At 35.1% G+C, this 23,964-nt stretch overlaps 1 protein-coding gene across 1 annotated transcript in view; it reads left to right on the forward strand.

Moving 5' to 3' along the window:
- DNAH5 (dynein axonemal heavy chain 5) overlaps positions 1-21,120 on the forward strand; it is a 122,360-nt gene extending 101,240 nt beyond the window's left edge. The window contains 14 exon segments of the mRNA XM_066341255.1: positions 5,063-5,306; positions 6,298-6,412; positions 6,870-7,060; positions 7,805-7,926; positions 8,778-8,927; positions 10,535-10,780; positions 12,050-12,269; positions 12,882-13,087; positions 13,838-14,041; positions 14,649-14,864; positions 15,676-15,888; positions 17,222-17,374; positions 19,034-19,265; positions 20,587-21,120. Of these exon segments, the coding sequence (XP_066197352.1) occupies positions 5,063-5,306; positions 6,298-6,412; positions 6,870-7,060; positions 7,805-7,926; positions 8,778-8,927; positions 10,535-10,780; positions 12,050-12,269; positions 12,882-13,087; positions 13,838-14,041; positions 14,649-14,864; positions 15,676-15,888; positions 17,222-17,374; positions 19,034-19,265; positions 20,587-20,738 (2,664 nt within the window). The 3' untranslated portion in view covers positions 20,739-21,120.
- Positions 21,121-23,964: the final 2,844 nt, after the last annotated feature.

The following is a 23,964-nucleotide window of genomic DNA, read 5'->3' on the forward strand; positions in this document are numbered from 1 at the left end:
GTTATAACCTCATGAGAATGGCCTGTGAAAAGCAAGAGGGCCTGAAATCAAAACTTATGTTCTGTCTGTACACCCTGGAGCTCATGGTAACAGAACCCAGTGCAAAGAATTCAGACTTCCTTACTCCAAGGGAAAATGGGCTACCTACTTATTTTGACATTGCAGATATATTAGTTGAGGAAGTCTAGGTTCAGGCTGCCAGACCAAATCAACATGCCACCTTGTAGTTCTAGAGGGAGGCTGACTGCTATCTTTTTAACTGTGGAACAGGGAGTCCCTGTAACTATAAGGTCAGGCAATGTTGATGTTAAGAAACACTGTGCAGCTATGACTGTGCATTTATTAGTGTATTTACTAAGATTTTGGCAATAGTTCCAGTTACCTTCACTAGAGAGGAATGACAGGAATATCTTTGTTTGCTTATTGTGGCATCTGTTGAGGTTCTCCTGTCCTGTCAATACCTCCCTCTGCTCTATCAGTGTAAGGTTTTTCTTGTTAATAGCCTCAGTCATCTTGTTCACGTTGAGTAGTTGCATTTCATTCCCAAACAGTGCATGGATCTCATGAGAGAAATCACACTCAATCTGTTAAGATCTGCTTTTTGTCAGACAGCTTCATTGCACCATCACCTTCTTTTCAACCTCTGACAGCCTGTCAACTCACTGTGTAGTGAAATTATCACTATCTAAAACGTGGTGTGATGTGTACATTCACAAAGCCTTATGCCAAACTTCAGTTCTTGGCCCTTGAAATGCAGTGCATTCCTCTAGGAGACAGTCAGTTTATCAGATTCTTCCAGTCATTGCTGTTGTTTTGTGCTTGCTTGAGGGACACAGAAAAGGGAGAAGCTTGACTTTTCTCAGAGGAACCAAGAAATAGATGGAGAAGTAACAGACTCAGGTTGGAACATGGGGAATTCTAATTAGATATTAGGGGGGAAAAAATTGCATTGAGAGTGGCCAAACCCAGAAGCAGATTAACCAAGGATTTTGTGGAATTTCTGTTCTTGGAAGGGTTCAAGATTCACCTGGGCATTACCCTGAGCAACTGAGGTGTTTAGATCTGAGCAGAGATTGAACTAGTTAATTTCTGTAGATGCCTTCCAAATTAAAATTTTTCTGCTATTCAGTGGCCTCTTTGTCACGAGGTGTCTAATAGGTGGGCATACGGTGCTCTCTCTACCAGCTTCTCAGAGAGTTATACTCACTACTTTTTGTTTTGTTTGAAACCACCCAGAGATATTTCCTCTAGATAAATGGCAAGTAGACCACTTGACAGGCAGAGGAGCTTCTACAGAATAGGCTTACCATGCTGCAGTTTTCTTGACTTCTGTTTATACATCTTGTGTTTCAAGGTTTCCTGAGGAGTCAATTGAACACATCACACCATCCAAATATCTTCTATGATGTCTAAGGATGCATCTTTGGGAATTTGGGGATGTTCCTCTTAAATGTCTGGATTCTTACTACCTTTTGTAGCCTTTGATAGGGGAGTGGTGGAATTATTTTACTGTGAGACAGATAAGTGATTTGAGCAGGGTGATGGCTTAGTGATATCCAGTGCTACAATGTATATGCAGAACTTCTGTCCCTGAAAGAGAAGAGATTATTTATTTGAAATCAGATTTCTTCAAGTTTTTTTATGCACATTTCTGTCATTCTTCCCATTCCACCATCTCTTATATGGTTCTGATCTTAGAATGAATGAGGTTTAGACCTCCAAGAAGGAAAAGGAGTTTTTACAGAATGTAGTTTAAAGTTTCTGCAAAGTCTGACTCTGTTGTCTGGTATGCCCATTAGAAGAATCTTTGTCACACACATCTCACAGAATTAATTGTTTACTGATAAGAAAACTGGTACTGATTTCTTATTTTCCACCAGAATATTAAACCAATTGCAAGATACAAGTGAAGCATAAGGTCAATGGGCAGCTAGCATATCTCTATAAATTTTATTCTATTATATTTCTTTGAATAATAGGATTTGAAAGATTTGATATATGTCTGAAGGTAGTATAACTTAGGATATTTTAATGATATCATTATTTTGATACATTGGCTGTTAAGTAGCTTGACAAAAACTTATTTATTTAGAGTCATAGGTAAGTCAGATTAGTAGTGGAGCTATATTATATGATTATAGTATTGCTTTTTGAATTTTCACATTCATATATCAAGACTTTTTTCTGGAAAAAGGCTCAAGTTTTGTAAGGAACAGTTGATGCAAATGCTTGAACTTGTAAATCATTTTGTGACAGGATGATATAAGCTATGTAGCAGCTTTCACATTTTATAAATAATAACAAGAAATAGCATTCTTTGGTACTGTTGGTAAAATGTCATCTGCTTGTGAAAGGAATTCTGTAAAATTTGATTTGAAATAGCTTCTTTTGTGCAAGTTCCTTGAATTTATGTACAGGGTAACTTGGCTATTTTTTCTGCATCCTTGGTATTATGACTGAAAAATTTTTGAAGATATGATAAAAGCTTTCAAGTGTTTACATTTTTGAATCTGAAAAAAGCATTTTAATATATAGATTTTTTTTTTTGCTAAAGTTTTCATCTAGAGTTTCTTCACTTTAGCTTGGAAACTGTTTCCAGCTTGTTTCTCAGGCTCTTCTTGTGAGGAGATGTCTTGGTTTAGCTAGACAGGTATCTGCCAGGGAAGATTGGAGTCTGCCTTGGAATGTAAGCCCCCCCACTCTCCCCTTTTCCAAACTATTATAAATTTGCAACTAAAAGGCTGTCAGGCAAAGATTTTGGGAATAGGTATAGCAGTTCTTTACTAGGGATATAAAAAATACAAATGTTGTAGTACAGAAGAATAAGCAAGCAAACAAACAAGAAATCCTAGAAAATCCTGACAGATTCAGAAATACAACTTCACACGCTGTTGGTCTGGGTGTTGGGAACTGTCCAAAAGGAAGCCCTCCTGGAGTGGCAGATGTGGTCCTGTTGGAAGCAGAGATGGTCCTATGGAGAAAAAGTTTCCAGAGATAGGGCCAGTTTTCCTTTGGGAGTCCTGAGGGAACACTGGATGTTTGGTGACACTTTTTGCTCCTTTTATGTAGGTGAAGATGGTTTGGTTCCTCATCCGTGGGTAGAGCATCTTAAAATGGTGTGATGTAATGTGTCATGTCATTGGTGAGCTTTAATGGCCCATTAACAGAAGAGATCCCCATGGGGATAGTGGAACAATGAACAGAGATAAGAAGCAATGCCCCACCTGGTTTTAACAGCTGGCTTGTTATCAAAGAAGGCAGTTACCCTCTCCCTACTGGAGTTACGACAGATAAAGAAAAAATCTCCCCAACTGAGTTTCAACATATGGAATGGAATAAACATTTTTCTGTTGTTACAAAACCCAAGACAGGAGATTAGCTTTCTGTTTTTATGAAGCGTTGAATTCTAAAGTATGTTTAACTTTTTAAACTGAGCTCAGTTTAAGAAGTTTAATTTAATAATGAAGTTTAATTTGACTCAGTATGTTAATTATTTTATTTATTTGGATGTTAATTTTCTTTTAATAGTATTCTTTAAAAAAAAATTTCTGCTTCATCAAACTTGCATGAAAAAATGCTTCATGAAACTGTTACCTGTTTTTCTTCAGTTCCATGAAGCAGCAGTTGATTGAAATGCAGATAACTGTCATTTTCTTGTCTATTTTCATCAGTTTTGTCAGAATCTTTTGAATAACGTAAGACTTGCTTACTTATGTTGTATTTGCATTATTCTAAATGCAAATTCTTGTCCCACTAAGTATTTTCTATCTGATGATGAATTATGATCTTTCAATATACCAAGAAAAAACTCTACATCTGATAATAATAGGATGATTTTTCTTAATTTTCTTTTTAAGGTAAACAGGTATTCCTTAAAAGAAATAAATTCTTGAATTAGGAATGTACGAGAAGAATGTAGATTGAGAAGACCAGAAGTTTAGAATGTGGAAAAACAAAAACAATTTCAAAAGTTGTAATAGTTTTTCAAAGCTGTATAAGTGCAGACTACTTAAATGGGCGAGTAAAACTTGTCCTTAAGCCTCGCTAAGGGCTCAGATCCAACTTCTAAATTTGGAGAGACATTGTTAAAATTATTCACCAGACTTTTGTCAACTTTTAAGTTTTTAAAGTATTTATCTAGAAAGCAAATATTTCCACCAACTGCCTCACTTATTATTCATACATAAGATTCATATTAACCTTATCTTTTGAAAAACTCTTAACCCATCCTCTCTCTTTTCTTTCTTTTTACTTCACTGTATTGAAACATTTTGTAATTTTTAAGTAGGGGATTTTTATCTCTGAGGGACTAATTTATAGTAACTTTTCAAATGTTAATTTTAAGAATGAACTGAAAGGACCATTATTGTTGAAAAATATTTTTCTAGAGATTTCAAATAGCTGTTTTTTAATGTAAAACTCTTGATTAGCAGTTATCCATCTTATGTATTTGGGCACTGGAAAAGAAACTAGGTACATAAACCACCCAGATTGTATTACTAAATCTATAAAATAAATACTTCTAGTGAAAACTCAAATTCTACATACTTAATCAATGAAGCATGTTAGTGAGAGGCTGAAATTATTTATCCCTGTTTGATGGAAGAGGATTGGCACTTGAAATATCTGATGCCTGATTTGATAACTAAGGTTGGCCATTGACACTAAATGTTCAATATGGCGATTGTAAAGCCAGGTGTAAATGAGGACAAGATGACAGGAATGAGAATAAAATCCTATGTCTGGAGTGGTGTTTTCATTTGTCTTTTCTGAAACAGAAAGAGAAGACAAACAATTGTGAACTTATTATTCTTTAGGGCATGATATGAGCATTGTCAATAATATTTGTAGAAATGATTTGTTAATGCCTGTTTATGTAGCAGGTTCAGATCCTGACAATAGATTTTGTGTCAGAAATGCCACTGGAACTCTTTCCCCAAATTAAAGCAGCTAGTCTTGACCTACACTGTTTTGGTGGGATCAGTATTTTTTAAGCTAAATGTTTTATTTTTATTGTTGATTGCTCTTCTGTGTCCCAAATATTACCATGTAATTCCAATAGGAATTAGAGAAAGAAAGAACTGATCTTATCGAAGATGTGACTATGAACAAAAGGAGAATTAAAGATCTGGAAGATAACCTTTTATTTAGACTTACAAGCACTAAGGGTTCTCTGGCAGATGATGAGACTCTACTAATTGTATTGAGTAACACTAAGAAGACTGCTGAAGAAGTAACACAGAAACTGCAAACTTCTGCTGAAACTGAAGTACAGATCAATTCAGCCCGTGAAGAGTACAGACCTGGTGAGTGAAGGTAGTGGAAGACAAATAGCTAGACCATATATTTAAAACATCAATACTTAGAGTAGGAGAAATTGTAGAACAGGATCAGGAAGACCAAAATTGGTGGGAGAGAACTGCGTTTTCCTGTTAGTAGACTGTATCTGGGAGATGTTGATTGAGCTATAAATGGAGAAAAAAGTCGATATTATGCCTCATGGAGTTTATAAGATTGAGTGAATTGTTCTCTTTGTAGACTTCCCATTGCTCTATAAACAAGTGTATCAGTCATTATGGTGTTTAGGTAAGTGTATGCTTGAGTTCAACACGTTGACATTCTTTTACAGAGCTTATAGAGCATTAAGTACTCTTTATATCTGTTCTGATGAATGTTTCATCATTTATCCTTAGGTTGTTATAGTCAGCACATTTCATGAGTCTTTTGACTTTTAACTGACAGGTAATAAATGTGAAAAAAACAAGGGAAAAAATAGCTCTCTGTACTTGCCTGCATTCTAGGAAATGTCTAAAATGGTACAGTTAGTGTACCAGAAACATTGAGGATATTGTAAAACCTTTTCATTTAAAACTGAATGACTACTGAAAAGAAGTTAAATCAGTGCTGTATGAGTTAAATCAATATAGTTCATTTGACTTTTATATGACTTTTTAAAGTCTGTATAAAGAAATTTGTTTGGATAGTTAAACAGTATTTCAAAGAGCCATAGTTTTTATATATTCTTCTGATGATGTTAATATTGCAGTATACTATCAAGATGCTCTCCAGATAGGCTCACACTTGAAAATCAGGCTTTACATAGTTTGCATTAATTACATGAAATACTTTCCTCCCCCGGATGTATAAATGAGGATTAAATGAATGATTTTATTGTTTTTCTGGCAGTAAAGAATAGAGAAACCCAAGGATCTTCGGTTATCGTTAGTGTTAAAATCACTTGTAAATTTTTCTGCTCTGCATTTCTATTTTGAACAAATTTTTCTTTCCCATTCTCAGTTGCAACTCGAGGTAGCATCTTGTACTTCCTTATCACTGAGATGAGCATGGTCAATGTCATGTATCAGACATCACTTCGGCAGTTTTTGGGGCTTTTTGACCGCTCCCTAGCCAGGTAATTTAGCTGACAATAAGTATCATTTGTCTTTACCCAGTCCTGAAGGTGCTTGCAGTACAGGAAAGATTTCTTGTGAATGAATATCAGAAAGAAGATTGTTGCTTCTTACAATCTTGATGAGGAATTGTCAGCTTAAATACTCATAGAATTGTGTCAGTTAGGAAGGCAAAGAACCTTCTAATGTTCTTACACTGCTTCAAAATTTGCCGTTAGATAATAAAAAAAACCCTTTTATTTTCAGCCGGGCAAAAAGGCTTGATTAGAAAGGATTTTTTTAGTTGTTGTTCCTTCAAGTTGAAAGTTATTGTCAACTTACTGTCTGATATTCTGTTTGTGATCTATTATTTTTCATGTTTTGAAAATACTGAACAATGGCTTTTTCGCTTTTGCATAGTATTCCTTTTTATAAAGCCTGTGCAAATCAACTTTGAACTGCAGACCTTTCTTCTAACAGGTCTACCAAGAGCCCTATAACCAGCAAGAGAGTTACCAATATTATTGAACATATGACATATGAAGTATTCAAATATACTGCTCGAGGGCTCTATGAGGAGCACAAATTTCTTTTCACATTGCTGCTTACTTTGAAGATTGATATACAAAGAAACAGAGTGAAGCATGAAGAATTTCTGACACTTATTAAAGGTTGGAACCGTGAATAAATTTTAAGGAGAGCACATTATTATTATTATAGGAAATTTATGTATTTCTATCTCCTAGCCAGCGTGCTCCTTCCTTTTGTACGAGAAACCAGTCAGTTGTAAGAATACATGTTTGTCATCCATATCTGGAGACAGACAACATTGTATGGTAGTTCTAATTTATAGCAGCACACTGAATATCGATGAATTTATGTTTGTAATTGTAAGAACCTAAAAAAGGAATATTCTTAAGTATCCTTTATGTCTGATGCTCAAATACCATCAGATGTGTCTAACTTAGAAAAATTATTATTGTAGTGAACGTATTATAGTAACTGTAGTAAATAGGAACACAAAAATGATGCTAAGAGTTTAAAAGAACATCGGAGGCTCAGCTGCATGTGACAAGTTTATGGCTTTGGTCTTGACTGCATACAAGCACTGAGTTCACTTGAAAGTTTGGATCTATTTTGTTATTGCCTTTTCAAGAGACTTAATTTTCCTGGCAGCATTTGTTTATGGATTATATGTGTGAGTTTTTCCATGTGGAATCTTCAGAATATCTTTTCCCAAAAAGCATTAATTTCCAGGCACAATGCTCAAATATGGCATAGTTTTGTAAGGCAGAAAACTCCTCAAACATCATGATTTAAAAACTGAATTATTGTATTTGTTTTTTCCCCTTTTATTTTGTTTATTTTTCTTGGTCTCTCCAACAGTACTAATAACTAATTTCAATTTCTTGAAGGTGGTGCTTCCCTAGACCTTAAAACGTGTCCTCCTAAGCCAGCTAAATGGATTCTGGATATGACTTGGTTGAACTTGGTGGAGCTCAGTAAACTTAAACAGTTTTCAGATATTCTTGATCAAGTACGTAAGAGCTTTTTAAAGTTGATCTCTTGTTTAACAATTGTCTGGTAGCAATCAAGCCATGTGGTGGAAAGTGGTTTATTTTATAGAAGAGAAACAAAGCTGACAGCAGATAGCCACAGTTATGGCTCTGACTGCTTAGCACCCTGTGTTGAAAAAAAGAAGACTCAACCACCCCCAGGAAAATAAGAAGAGTGTAGAGTGTTCAGACTTTATGTAATTATAATGTTTTCAGATTGGGATTCAGCTTGCCATTATCTAGTTTATAGACTGCAACTTTATTCTTATTCTGGTTGTTAGATTATTTTGCATCCCTGTTGTGCTTTCTTACAGTATAATTTATGATGCTTGTTCCAATATTTCTCGTTACATAGAGTGAAAGTTAGGGATAAGGTGCTCAGTAAATTCAATACTTGTATGAATAATCTTATTGGACGCTAAGTATATTGTAGCTAATGGTAAATAACTTTTGGTATGGGTGAAGAAAACTTCTGTACATTCATGTGGGGAGTAATTATGTACTTGCTGTTCTCAAAGCTGTGTCTGTGTCTAGCTATCCATGTTTTGATGTAGCTCTGCTATTATATCATAATAGAAAATACTGATTAGTAGTTCCTGTTTTCAGAATATGAATACTCCAGAGTGTTGCATTCTACAATAGCATACTTATAATCTGAATTTTTTTTTTTATTTTTAATAGCCTTATTAAATTTTTGGAAGAATGTCTCTAAACAAATGCCTGGGTGTGGATAACAAATCTCTGACTCTCATTAAAAGTTTATGACCTAGTGGCACTGTAAATATGACTTGTCTGTTTAGTGATATTTGCTTCTTTGATGGTATAATTACAGATTTCCAGAGAAGAGAAACAGTGGAAAATCTGGTTTGATAGTAAAAATCCTGAAGAAGAATTGGTCCCTAGTGGCTATGGTCAATCTCTGGACTGCTTCAGTCATCTTCTTCTTATCAGATCTTGGTGTCCTGACAGAACCATAGCTCAGGTATATTTATATACCCTACAAGATCTATTTGGGTATCATTAGAATAATAGTTTCCAGATAGCAGGTTAGTACTATCTTATTTAATGCTAAACACCTTTTTGCACCCTTACGTTGTATTTTCTGAAACTTTTTTCAGACCATTTATGTATTTGTTAGAAGGGCAGTGATAGCAAAAGTATTTGAATAAATTGAAGAAATGTTACCCACTGTAGTGGATACCACTGTGGTGATTTCTGCTGGAATCATATGTGTTTATCCAGATCTGCTTTTATTAATTCAGAAGATACTTTTGGCTATCCTTGCTTACTCACTGGAATTTTAGAAGTGTCCCCATGTTGGGCTGAAGTAAAACATTTTAATGAACTTGACTGGCTGAGAGAAAGTTGAAAATGATTTAATTGAGGAACTATTTCTTGCATGGAAGAATTAGATCCAATTTAGAGAAATCTTTATTAAAGTATGCTCAAAGCTCTCAATTTAAAGCCATTTATTCATAAAGTAAAAGATTGAAGCTTATTAAATAGACCTTTTTTTAAAAAAAATAATCTTCTAGAAGCATATTTTTAACCTTTATGTTCTTCTACAGTACAAAAGAACAGAAAATTATAAAATTACTTACAATTCAGAGCAGTTAATGGTTTACTGAAATTGGAATACATCATTTGAAGTGGGGTATTCATTTTATTGATGCATATCTTTAGACATTGTGATTGGATTCAGAGAAAATCTCAGCAATTATTGGTGCAACCGCAGTCAATAGGTTAAGCAGTACTGTATAAAGAATATCTTTATGATGTCTGCTATTTGTCTTAAATGAATCATGCAAGATTAGTTCCTCCCTACTGTTAATGAGGTGAGGTAATCTTTCATCTTTCGATAGTTTTATGAAAACTGATAGTTTATAAAATGTTTAATGCTGAATGTCTTTTGTCTCTGGGAGGTAACGCAGAAGTGTTAAGGGGAAAATTTATCTAAGACAAAAGCTGTGTGGTGGGAAAGAGTACAAGAAAGATTATCTCAGACTGTTGGAAAGAGCCTTTTCTATTTCTTTGTGAAAGGGAACAATAATCTGCAACTTTTAAAGATAGATAAATAAGGGATAAGAGACCGTTTTCACCTGTTCCTCTGGATTGTCTACTTTATTAGTTATTTTAATCATTACCACTGTTAATTCATTGCTTGTTTAACTGTGAAGGTGAGAAAAGCCGAAGAGCTTTGAAGCACATCTTTAATCCTCTTCTCCTATTTTTCTAGATTTTGAAGCTAGGAGTTCACTGTCTAGTGGAGATATCCTTAATCATCAAAAATTTTCTAAAGTTTTATGGAAGTTATTATTTTCATTATACTTAAGTTATAGTATTATATATAAAAATACAGTATATGTAATATAATAATTATTTTAAAAATTTTAAAGGGCCATTTAAAGCTATACCCTCAAAGACAGTATGATGTGTTGACATGTAAAAATAAACTTGTGTATTTATATTTTTGATACAAATTTTTACCAAATTCTTTGGCCTTCAGTTGACTTATTGGTGGTATTTACACTGGGAAGAAAACAGTATTAAATGGTTAGATCACAAATTAAATTTACCTTTTTAATATAGGCAAGAAAATATATCATTGACACTATGGGGGAGAAGTATGCAGAGGGAGTAATCTTGGACTTGGAGAAAACATGGGAAGAGTCAGATCCACGTACTCCCCTCATATGTTTTCTTTCCATGGGCTCTGATCCTACGGACTCAATTATTGCGTTGGGAAAAAGACTGAAGACAGAAACGTGTTGTGTTTCCATGGGCCAGGGGCAGGGAATCCACGCTCGTAAACTTCTGCAGCAGACAATGGCTCACGTAAGCAACAAAAATCGGAACGTTTTTCTCTCTGTATTAAACACTTAGGAATAAAAATGCTGCCATGAGACTGTTTGGTGGGTAGTTAATGCTGATGCAAACCACTACATTTATTTATATAAGTGTCCTGTCTTTTCACAGTCCTTCAATTTGCCATAACAAGCTTCTTAATATTGTGCAGAAGTTTTTCATTGAAAATTGAGTGCTTTTCATATAAAATGGAATTTTTATAGTTGATAGCAGACTGACAAACATAGATGAGTTGATATTTTTGTTTTTTCATTATGTCACTAGTAAATATTCTTCTGTAGGCATTTCAGATTATTTTTAGTTTTTTTCATTTTTAGTAATATGGATGCATTTTGTGAAATGAAGAAAATTAATTCCAAATATGCTATTGATAGTTTTGATAGTTACATAAACTTGAGAAAAACAAGATAGTATAGCAACACAACATTTTTGTGTTGCTGTAGTGTGAATTTGGACTTGGGAGGGACAATCTGGTAGCACAGGCATTTTACAGGAAGAGGAATTAAAGAACAAAACTGTCTGTGTGAGAAAGATGAGATGTTCTAATTTGCTCATCAGGTGATATTATTGCTATGCCTACTGATGTGAAAATACTGATCTTTTTCTCCTGTGTTATGAGCTTCTTTTAATAACTGTTTCACTCTGACTTTTGCTTCAGAATCTTGTTTGATAACTTCTCATTAGGAGCTAATTAGCAGATCAAATGCAAAGAAGCACATTCAAAAATAGGGGAGAGGAGCACCTTTTGTTTAGTTAAGAGAAATGCAGTTACTTTCCCTCACTGTCTCACAAGCCCTCCTAGTGAAGAAGTATATGAGATGCCAATAATGAAATAAGATAATTTATATTGGAAAGTTTGACATCTGTTGATTGATAGCAATAGATTCATTATGTATGTTGATTTGATTGTTTTCCAAGCCTGGGACCCTTGTGAGGAGCAAGGTTTAGCAGGCTGTTCTATGGAGCTACTCCTGAGCTCCCTTATGTAAGTCAAAATTTATCAGTTTCTATCAGCATTGTAGTCATGACAAGCTGTGTTCTAAATGTATTGAAATGGAAAAGGTAGACTATTTGAAAAGACCAGATGAGACAAGTAAGGGACTACTTGTTCAGATGAAAAAACTAAATAAGTAAACACCATCTTTAGAAGAAACAGCCCACAGCTTAGCTCCCCTCAAGGAGTGATTTCAGTTTGTGAACAGTGTTGATAACACTTTATATTCTGTTGTTTTAAACTAGGGAGGTTGGGCACTTCTGCAAAACTGTCACCTTGGACTTGATTTTCTGGATGAGTTAATGGACACTGTAATAGAGACAGAGACTGTTCATGAAAGCTTTCGACTGTGGATGACAACAGACATTCACAAACAGTTCCCCATCACCCTTCTTCAAATGTCAATTAAGTTTACCAACGAACCACCTCAGGGGCTCAGAGCTGGACTAAAGAGAACATATAGTGGTGAGTGCTAGAATGGTAATGATTTAAAAATAATTTTTTGACTGCGATGCTCTTGTGTGGTCACATTAAACTGGCAATGGGTGTAAGCTAGTAGGAGGAACTGATCACGCTGATGTCAAGACACATCTTCGTTTTTGCTCTGAAAATTAAAAAGATGATTTGCTGACATTCTGTTGCCGGATCCAATTGGATAGCAAAACAGGAAATGCCTTTTCTTTTCTCACATGTTGGCTCCTAGTATCTCAGTTAAAAGTGTTTTAATTTTTAATATTCTGTCTTTTGGCAGAAAAATTACATCGTTGGCTATTGAGTACTCTTTACATTGCATCAAATAAAGGACAAAGGTTCTGTGCAGAAAGCAATTTGATGTGAATTCAGATATTAGTAAAATGTGGGATTTTCCCCCCTGAAGTTAACTCTTTTAATCTGAGCAACTCCATAGCATCCTGTAAACTGTCTCCAGCAGAGAACACCTTGTAGGACAATAATTTACCCTTGGAAGAGGCAGAAAGCCAAGTGAATATCTCTAGAGTGATATTTTAGCACTGATTTGAAGTAGTTTTGAAAAAGATGGTTGCTGTGATTCTCATAAGCCCCATTTGCAATCAACAGGTGTCAGCCAGGACTTCTTAGATGCCAGTAAAATGGTGCAGTGGAAACCACTGTTGTATGCTGTAGCCTTTCTACACTCCACTGTTCAAGAAAGACGCAAGTTTGGGTCTCTGGGTTGGAATATACCCTATGAATTTAATCAAGCTGATTTCAATGCCACTGTGCAGTTCGTTCAAAACCACTTGAATCGCATGGATACCAAGAAGGTAATTAATGATTTTGTGGGTAAAGTGCATCAAGATGATGGATCTTTCTAGCAGTGAAATGTATGTAAATGCTTCCTAATAACTGAAATGCAATAGTGATTTTTACTTGATTTTTTCCACCAACATTGATTATTTCAACTATACCTGTCTCTACGGCAGCAGACTTAGACTTCTAATCCAGTGTATGTTTAATTTCTGTATTAATGTCTACATTTAAAGAAAAAAGCCTTCCCAGCCAGCTCAGAAACATAGACCTTAGAAGTCTAGACCTTCTTGTCAATTCTAATAAAGTCAATGAGTTAAAAAGGGATATTTGAAATATGTTTCTTTTAAATCTATTTTGAATAAAAATGGTAAGATTTGATCCCCCAACCTATCTTTGCAGCAAGAAGAGATCAATAGTGTTTTTGAATGATTATACAAGAGTGTCTCCTATGTTTCTTACTTTCATATGATCAGTTGTCTGTGGAAGTGCAATTTGCAGTTAGCATTTTAAGTGAAAGGAGGATTCAAATATATCTATAACATTCTTGCTATCTTCAAGATGCTCTTGAATTTGTCAATGAATTGTATTTTGAGATATCCTTGCAGCTGTTCTGGGAATGCAAGACTATAATGAAAAAAAGAGTAATAGGAAAGTAACTTTCTTCCAAACAGGACAGACATGGTACATCAGCTGTTTTTACTTAGACAGATCTAAGTAAATAAGAAGAGGGTTAGTTAAAGTCAGTGCTTTCTGCTTGTTTTTAGGGGGTCTCCTGGAGCACTGTTTGTTACATGATAGGTGAGATCCAGTATGGTGGTCGTGTGACAGATGACTTTGACAAAAGACTCATGAACACTTTTGTAAAGGTTTGGTTCAGTGAAAATACATTCAGTCAGGAATTCAGCTTCTACAAAGGGTACAGCATACCCAAATGTACTGTGGTGGATCAATACCTTCAGTACATACAGGTTGGTAAATGAAAGCTAATCACTCATTACTCATAAGTTCCTGATTGCATATAATTTTTCCTTTTTGTCTGAGTACCTGTATTTTGTCTTTCATTCACAGACTTTTAAACTGATTTCTAGCAGTTTGCATATCTATTAGTGACAACTAATTATTGTTATCAATGTTATCATCTTCATGACAGCAACATATATTTTGTTTTTCATGCAGTTTGCTTGTGGGACATGCCTAAAGGCACAAAGTTATTAATGAGGGCAAAGTATATGGAGTCTAGACATTGGTTACAACCGCTTTGAAATTAAAGGTCTAGATATATGAGAGTAAAAGTTTATTACTGAAGTAGCACGTAGTTGTTAAAACACATCTTGCTTAGCGTGATTTGGACTGCGGCATGACAAATAAATGCCACAAGTTATTTGGCTTAAGACTATTTGAAAAAATCTAGCTTCTTACTTAACAGTAATTGAGAATTTTTTTCTGTTTTTTATTTGGTTTTGTTGTGTGTTGAGTTTAATGGTTTTTTTTTGTTTGGGGATTTTTTTGTGTGTTTTTTCAAAATGATTTTCTTCTAATTGTCCAGTTCTACTCTTTTTATATTTTACCGTCTAGAGCCTTCCTGCTTATGACACACCGGAGGTGTTTGGTTTGCACCCCAATGCGGATATCACCTACCAAAGTAAAGTTTCCAAAGATGTATTGGACACCATCCTCAGTATTCAGCCTAAAGATAGCTCTGGTGGAGGAGGTGAAACTCGAGAGGCAGTTGTAGCCAGACTGGCTGATGATATGTTGGAAAAACTTCCTGCTGATTATGTACCATTTGAAGTGAGTTAATGGAATTCTGGCAAAAGCATTTGCTCCATCTTGCCCTTTATGGATTAAAAATAAAAACCAAACAACCAACAACTTTTCTAAAAGCATGTTTGAGTTAATTCATACAGGCAATACTTTGTATTTTAAAGAAGTGTGGCCAAACTATTAATGTTTGTAATTAAGTCATTAAATGTGTGCTGAAATGCTTTTGTGAGAACTTTTTCAGAAATATTAAACCCATTAACACTTAAGTTGTCATTTGCACTATGGAGGAGGTAGGATCATCAGCTTTTAACACTGTAGATTGTTGACACTGTAAAATTTCTAGTTATGCTCATGCAGCTGTTTATTTGTTAATCTTACACTTTTGATTAAAAAATGTATCCCTGAGTTTGGTTAGGATACAAGACTGCCTGCTATTGTGATAGCTCCCAGGCATTGCTGCTATGCTGAAGCAAAGTAGCTGGGGCAATTACTCTTGATTGGTTTGTGCAAAGAGACCTTGGAACTGCGTTTTGGAATTAAAGTTGAATTCCCTGAAATAAGGTAAACAGCCTGCAAGTGTCATTAGCTCAAAGAATGATATACAGACTAAATAATGACTTAGACTAAAAACATAACCATTCTCAGCATCATAGATTTCTCTTGGAACAAATCCTGACTTTCTCTCATGCAGATAATTCAAAGGAGGTGCAAAACTGACCATTTAAGCTGATAAATGAATTATGTTGTGTATTAGAGGTCATACTGGGACATAACCTTGACATAAAGCCAACTTCATTTGTTCACTTCTATTGAAGGATCTCTGGTTTTCTACCAACAGGTAAAAGAAAAACTAAAGAACATGGGACCTTTTCAACCTATGAATATATTTTTGCGACAGGAAATTGAACAAATGCAGGGAGTTATTTCTTTAGTGAGAAGCACTCTGACTGATCTAAAACTTGCCATTGATGGGACAATAGTTATGAGTGAAAATCTGAGGGATGCTTTAGACTGCATGTATGATGGAAGGATTCCTGCTAGCTGGAAAAAGGTAGATGTACATCACTTATTCTGGAAAGAAATAAAAATCTATTTCTAAAGAGACTAGATTAAACTGCTAGACTTACTGTAAACATGTTTTCAAACTAAGCTTCAGACATGTTAACCAAAGCTGTGCAAATGCTGGAATAGATTTTGTGCTAAAATAAACATAGTTACAACAAGCCTTCTTTCATTTATAAAAATTGAAATGAACATGAAGGATGCAGATATTTGCCATTTTAACAAACTGTTGCATATTGGCAGGATAAAGAAGCCATAGAGAGGAGAGAAATTTAAAATGTGATGATGGATTTTAAAATCACACTAGTGGACTATGCTGGTGTTATTTATTGAATATATGTAATTTATATATGTTCCTTTTCTAGGTTAAGTAGAGGTGCCCAGTCCATCTTGGTTAAAATCAGTGTGCTTTGAGTAATAGCCGCATATTTATAGAATAGTAGATGCTGGAAGGGACCTATGGAGACAGTCTAGTTTAATCACACTTCTGAAAGCAGGATCAGTTAAAGCAGGTTTTCCAGGAATCTCCAGAATCAGAGAGGTGCAACCCATCCCACTGTTTGATCAGCTAACCACCAGCCAAAAGAAAAAAGATGACCCCTTAAGTTGAAACAGAATTTCTGACATTTCTTCTTGTTTCCATTGCCTTCTCTTCTATTGCTGACAAGAATCAGGCTTCATCTACTTGTGTTCTCCACACAAGATAGAAACATGTTATATCCTTTGGGCCTTCTCTTCTCCAGGCTAAACAATCCCAGCTCTCAGCCTCTCCCCATAGAAATTGTTTTCAGGGATAATTAGTGCTGTTAACTGCAACTGATGGAAGGAAAAATGGGGAGGTTTTTTTGTTTGCCTGTTTCTACTGACAAAGTATTTTCATGGTGAAAAACCTAGATGTAAACAGATGCTTCACAACACATCTATATCTCCACATAGGCCAAGTTCAGTTTTCCATAGGCTTTATTCAGAAGAATAAGAATGCAGAATGATTTTACAGAAATCATGTTGTATTGATATATTGAGTTTGGAATTATAAAGACATGAATACAATTTTTGTTAGTTTATACAGCTGTCTAACCTTGCAAAAGTGTAATTAAATGGACAATTCCTACCGAGAGCATTGAATGTGTAAATGGAATAGTAGACATGAATTTCAACAGAGAAAGAATTTCCTTCAGGTTTCAGTGGGATGCAAAGTTTAAGCATCAGATAAAAATTAAGATATGATAGATTATTTTCAAATATGCTTTAGTAACATAATACTGTTTATTACCATGGCAGAAAATAGCTATGCTATTTTAAAACATGTTTACTGTTTTTAGGCATCTTGGCCTTCCAGTACACTTGGTTTCTGGTTTACTGAACTTCTAGAAAGAAACCAACAGTTTTACAGCTGGATTTTTGAAAGTCGGCCAAACTGTTTCTGGATGACAGGGTTTTTTAATCCTCAAGGATTTTTAACTGCAGTGAGACAGGTAAATTGTGTTTGAAGTCTTATTCTGCATATTTTCCTACATGCTTTTAAAAATAAATATGTATTATCTGATGAAGGATGAGTTTATACATATAGGAAAGGTGTGTGACTGTTTAACATTTCCTGAGTGGTCTTCCTTCACACGTAAGTTTTCAGTGTATCAACCACTAATGTGTTAAAGCATGTCTCCTGTGTTGACCAGGGCCTAAATAAGTAGTGGCTACCTCACAACATTATTATGGTAGGCTAGAAAAATATCTAGTCTCAGGTTTCCATTGAGATATCTCTGAGAATGGTAATTAAGAGCCATGAATTTGCCTTTCCCCCCGTCTCTTTTGTTACGTGTTCAGTACTTACCTGACTGGAGACTGGGCAGAAAAGCTATTCAGAATTAGTCTTACATTTCACTTCAGCTGTTCAGTAGCTGATTAAGTCTTTCTTCAGCAAGTGGGAAAGACTTTTCTTTATTAATGCATATAAGTATGATATTTGATATGTTCGCTAATGTATGCATGTTGACTTGGTGATTGTGTTGCAGTCATAGCAACTTTTTACTTTAAAAGGAAGCAATAAATGCCTGTGTTGGTCAGCATAAAGGGACATATTGGAGACAGTAAGTGTCTGGAATGTGCAAAATTAAAAAAAAATACTCCTGTGAAAATACAATGGGACCTCAGGAAAAAATGCCCATACTTTTGGAGAAGAGAATGAAGATTTGGGGTGCAGGAAAAATATCCCCTCTTACTCTGAGCTCCGGGTAGTGTAATCTAAAATTTCAGGCATGTCCTTGGAATTATGTAACAAAATGTTTTATTTGAGTGAACAGTCTTAAACTGGGACTGTCTTTTGCATCCAAGCTTGTGCAAAAAGTTTACTAGCAGGTTCCAAAACAGTTGGAGGCTACAGAATTTTCTGATTCTCTAAAAAGGAACTGTGGATATGTAACAATCTAATATCCCAAATAAATACCAAAGTGAGTTTCTGGGCTTTGCTGTATGGTAAAACAAAAAAATGAGAAAGAGAAAGAGCAAGAATGACCTCTGAGCTATAAAATTTGAGGTCTTTTAGATCATCCAAGTAATTGCAGTATGGGGCAAGCATTCATTCCAGTTACTTCAAACAAAGATTTTTGAAGCCTTTGGAAGACTGGGATAAAACTTTGGTTTGCCATAACTTATTTGCATGGGATGGTAACGAACTGGAGAAAGGAGAAATGAGTGTTGTCTAGTGCATTAACTAACAGGTTTTTTTGCAGTCTCTTTACATAGCTCAGGAAAAGGAAGGTAACCCCAGAAAATACGTTTCACTTACCACATACAGGTAATGTTTTCTCATCTCATCAAATATGTAGAATTTTTGTCCTCACAAGAGCTGGCTACCATGGGCATTCACTGGTTATGTTACTTGGTATGGTCTTTGGAAATAGTACTGAAAACTTTCTCATAGTGCCATGCCATCCTTCCCTTAGAGAAGAGTCAGACTTCTGGGAATAATCTGGACATTAGAATTGGCTTTTTTTTTTTTTTTTTTTTTTTTTTTTTTTTTTTAACTGAAGAGGGTATGTTATGACCATACAAATTTCTTTCTAATAACTGCTGGAAAAAAGGGTTCTGTGCTTATGTGAAAATGTAACCACATAACTTTTTTCTGGTTTTGGCAGGAAATAACAAGATCTAACAAAGGATGGGCTCTAGACAGTGTAGTGCTGTGCAATGAAGTCACTAAATGGATGAAGGATGATATCACAAGCCCTCCTTCAGAAGGGGTCTACGTGTATGGGCTGTATTTGGAAGGAGCTAGCTGGGACAGAAGAAACATGAGACTGACAGAATCTAAGCCCAAGGTGCTCTTTGAGCTGATGCCAGTTATAAGGATATATGCAGAGAATAACAGTAAGTAACAGTATTTTAAAGGATGTTACTTCCATTGAATTCAATGTAACTTTTTTATTTACCTGCATCAAAATCTTTTGGGCTGTAAGGGATTTCATGAGGCTGTTGCTAATCATTGTATATATAGCAAGTCTCTTTCAATGGGGGAGACTTCCCAGTCTTCCACTGAAAATGTGTTTTCAGACTTGCTTCATAATTGATAGTAGGCACATTTCCTAATATCTAGATAGGTCTCTATACATGGTCTTAATGGTGGTAAGAACTTTGTGACCCATTTACAGGTAAGCTCTATGTATTGCCAATATGTATCCCAGACTGAAAATACCATCTTTCTTATACATAACTCCATGATCTCTGTAGCTTCCATAACCTAAATCTGAATAATCTCTTTCACTCATGGCAAAATTGAATGTAATTTCTATAGATATATAAAACATATGTAACATACACATAAATATGTATTCACAACATATAAGATATACATGTATTATATATATAGACACATATACACACACACACATATATAAAATGTTATATTTATAAAAAAGGTTTTTTTTTCCTAGTCAGTCTGGTTTTGAGCTCATGGAAGCAAGCAAAAGGTGAAGTGGCAGGAGATGTTTTGTCTTTGAGGCAGAAAAAGAATGTAGGTATGGAAATGAAACTTATAGGGCTTAAGGACAGTGCTGTGAAAACGTGTAATTTGTCTTAAAATAGTGGGTTTTGGCATATAGAATAGGACATGCTGTTGAATAAAGATGTAAAAAAAGAATAGAACAATACACTGCAGAAAGTAAAATTGGAAAAAACTGTTGAAAAGCATTCCACCTCTAAAAGCAAAGCTTGTAAACATGCTATTTTGCATAGCTAATATTTTATAAAAGGCATGATCAGCAGCCAAGATGCTAAATAATGAATACTGAAGTACTGAGCATGACTAGACTACTGTTCTAATTCTGCAGTGAAGTATTTGGTGACTTGTACTCTCAAATACTAAATGCATTTCAAACCAGATTGTTCGAAGTAGGGGAATTTTATTTTTTATAAGAAGTGATGTTCAGTGGGCAGATTGAACTAATAAGAACACTAATTACTCTAGAATGTCCATTCACATCTCTTGCTTTGCATCAGTTCCTAGGTGCACATGTTAAATCTTAAACTTACAGAAATTTCAAAGCATGTATGTCCTTCAGATGTCAATAGCAAATAGAGAGCAGTGTACTGCTGAACTTGTATTCAGTTTTCCATTTGCCTTATGATATTCCCTTAGGGCCCCATTTTTTCAACTTAGTTTAATCGCTCTTTGTCTCTTCTGCCTTTTCAGCTGCAAAAGATCCACGTCTGTATTCATGTCCCATCTACAAAAAGAGCAGTCGAACAGACCTGAATTACATTGCTGCTATGGATCTTAAAACCCGTCAGCCTCCAGAGCACTGGGTACTCCGAGGAGTAGCACTTCTGTGTGATGTCAAGTAATGTTTAAAAAAAAGAAGGTTTCTAGGAGTTCTTTTCTGATTTTAAATGTAAACATTAATATGTAGATAGATACACAGTGAAAGCACTTCTAAAAATTTTATTTCTAAATCATAGACTCCATTATGGTATTTTTATAAGTTTGTTCTCAATGAACCTCTACAATAGGCTTATAAGTGCTGCATCTTATAATAACATTAACTGTGGTTACGTCTTTGAAAAATCATGACAAATATTTAGTGCTCCTATCACTTATGTGTGCATAAGCATTCCTCCTGTGTACTTAATTTTAGCTTGAATAAAGATTAATTGAACATTGTTACTTTTTGGTAGTAAATATTCTTTTATCAGGACTTACCTTCGAGAGGCTAAATGCAAAGCTCATTTTGTGTGTGTTTATGGAAAACTAAGCCCTGTTGCTCATTCATATTAGTTAAAATTCCTCAAGATTATGGTTCAAGATTTATTTCCTAGCTAATAGTTTGCTTGCTGTCTAAATAAAGAAGGTAAGGCTGAAAAAATACCACAGTTTTTTTACTACTTGGAGAAAAAATTCTTTGTGTTACATAGGAAAACAAGCATTTGACAGCTGCCAAAATTCCTATCTGGCTCAGGACTTACAATTATGCAATGGATCAGAAGCAAATAGCTCCATAGCAATGAATGGATATTTTTTTGTGTGCTGCTAAACCAGATTTGAGCCTCTCTTCATCAGCATTGTTAGTGGATGGGGTCCTCCCTCTCTCTTTTTTTTTTTTTTTTTTTTTTTTTTTTTTTTTTTTTTTTTTTTTTTTTTTTTTTTTTTTTATTAATATGTGCTGATGTGCTGCAGCTTTTTTGGTGTTTTAGATGGGAAACCTTTCATGGAGGAATTAATCTTAAAAGAGAAATGTTAGCAGCTCCATATAGTTGGACATTATGGGCTTCACATGTCAAGCACGTTTATTTAATCATCCAAAAGCCGGTGTATTGTTGTTACTGAGTCCAGTAGGTCATGTATATTAGTGGTCCACTAATCATTCCCAAAAATGGCTTCTTGAGAAGAGGAAACAGAGAGAATCAGTGTTCTTGGTTCATCTGTCATTCATAAATGCTGCAATGGAGAAATTGTTTTCAATTTTATGTCAAATTAATACCGGGAAACTTCAACATTCATTTCCGCAGTTAAAATGGTAATAAAAGTTACATGAAACATTGATTCTGTCAAACAAATTCTGGTTGTAGAGGTTTTCCATATTGGAATTACAATTTTTTTCTTTTAAATATCTCACAGTGATACGATGTGGAAATATGTGGAAAATCTTTTATAGGAAACACTTTTAATTTAGACATGGCAATAAATACATAAAATTAGAAGACTTCTCGACTGAACCTTGAAGCACTGTTCTAGCTTCCAGGAGATCTCAGGACACCTACAGGAGTTCTAAGTTGCTGTGGACTTGTGTCTTTCACTAAGACCTTCCTCTCTGAAGAAGATGTACATATTTCATCCTTGTGCAAGTCATTCATACTGAGAATTTTCAAGCCACATGCGCTTTAAATACGACATTTTAAATTGGGCATTTTTTCTACCATCATTGCTGTAGATAAAGTGGATACATGAAACCCGATAGTAATTCTCAGTGATGGGACTGCACATTTTTTTCGGAGTGTGATTTTCTCTGGGAACAGTAGAAAAGGGAAAACGGTAGTTCCCCACACTGGTCATCCTAGTTATTTCAAAGGCTGTTAGGTCAGTGAAACAATTGATATTGACCATCACTATTATTTTTAGCTTTCCTTTTTTTTAAAGGTTTGGCATTGGCTCTTTAGATGTGTGCAAAACCACCATCAGGGATGGAAAATGAGGCAGGGGAAAGTTCAATGGGCACTTGAAATGTAGTATTATATCAGGGGCCAGAGTGTATAACCCAGCTCTCCCAGAGGTTTTGCTGCCTGAACTTGGTGCAACTCAAATCAGACCTGCCTCATTTACTATAGCCTTGCTTTGATCTATGTGGCACTGCCTGGTTAACCTCATCTCTTCAGGCCCTACCTTGCTGACCCATCTTTCTGGCTTGACCTCAGATCTGCCCTGTTATTACAGCCTCATCTGGCAGTCATTGATATGTTAGCTGGCCCTGGTTGCTCTTTTTTGTTCAGGTGCCATGGGACTGAATCCTTGTCAGAGCGAGCTTTGCCCTGCCCACCCTGCTGTGGCTCTTGGCTTCCATCTCCACTATCCTTTCCAAGAAGCCTGCCTTTGCTGTTCCCAGACATATGCCTTTAAACAGGGGGGAATATTAGCTGTTTATTGTTCATCTTCATAGCAGAAATGGATAATGAAATCCTTCAATTGAAAGGAACATCAATAAAATAACCATATCTCATGTGTTGTAGAATTGGATGTCTAGAACTCCTTGGCTTTGCTATTGATGTTGAATGGATTAGTCAAGAAATACTATCCACAGACTTCAATTATGCTGCTATTAAGCACGCAGCACTATAAATTTGAGGGTCTGGAGGAGTTCAGGACTACAGAAGGTACTGTCTAAATGAATTTCTCATATTTGGCATTATAAATACATGTATTTTGGAGAATATTTTAAAACAAATATTATATAATTTTATCTTGGAAATGAATAGTAAAATAATGTTCTGAAGAAGGTGCAGATATTAGTTTCAACATAGTGCTTTGATATCCCTCATAAATTTTAGAGGACATAAAATTAGCAACCTAATCTTTCAAATATATATGGTGCTGTGTAGGTTGTTCTACTACTATATAAGCTTCTCTTCAGAAAAGCTTTTTTCTTTTAGTTCTGTGCCTACAATCATACCTCTCAGCTTCTGGGTACTTTTCTCACAGTTGTGCTTTTCTCTCAGTTGTGATTTGCTGCATTTTCAAGATTATAAGGATAAAAAAAATTCAAGTTTCAAACACAGTAGGCAATGCAATTCCAAACTAGCAGTAAGTGGGGTTATCATCACTCAAAAGGATTTTTTCCAGATGTACATTGCCGTGGTACATGTACAAAAATTTGATTAATAAGAAACTGCTTCTTATTATAAAATATCCTTCATTAAATTATTTTCATAATTAAATCAATATTGAAGAATTTTCAGTTTTTCTTTATTATGTGGGCTTCTTTTCATTTCTTGTTTGGAAAGTTGTCCTATTTTAATTACCCAGAGCTAGGTGTACTAAGTGGCTCCCTAATGAATCTTGAAATAAAGCTTGACTAGTGTT

This window comes from Sylvia atricapilla, chromosome 1 (genome assembly GCF_009819655.1).
Source record: "Sylvia atricapilla isolate bSylAtr1 chromosome 1, bSylAtr1.pri, whole genome shotgun sequence".
In the NCBI taxonomy this organism is placed as follows: Eukaryota; Metazoa; Chordata; class Aves; order Passeriformes; family Sylviidae; genus Sylvia; species Sylvia atricapilla.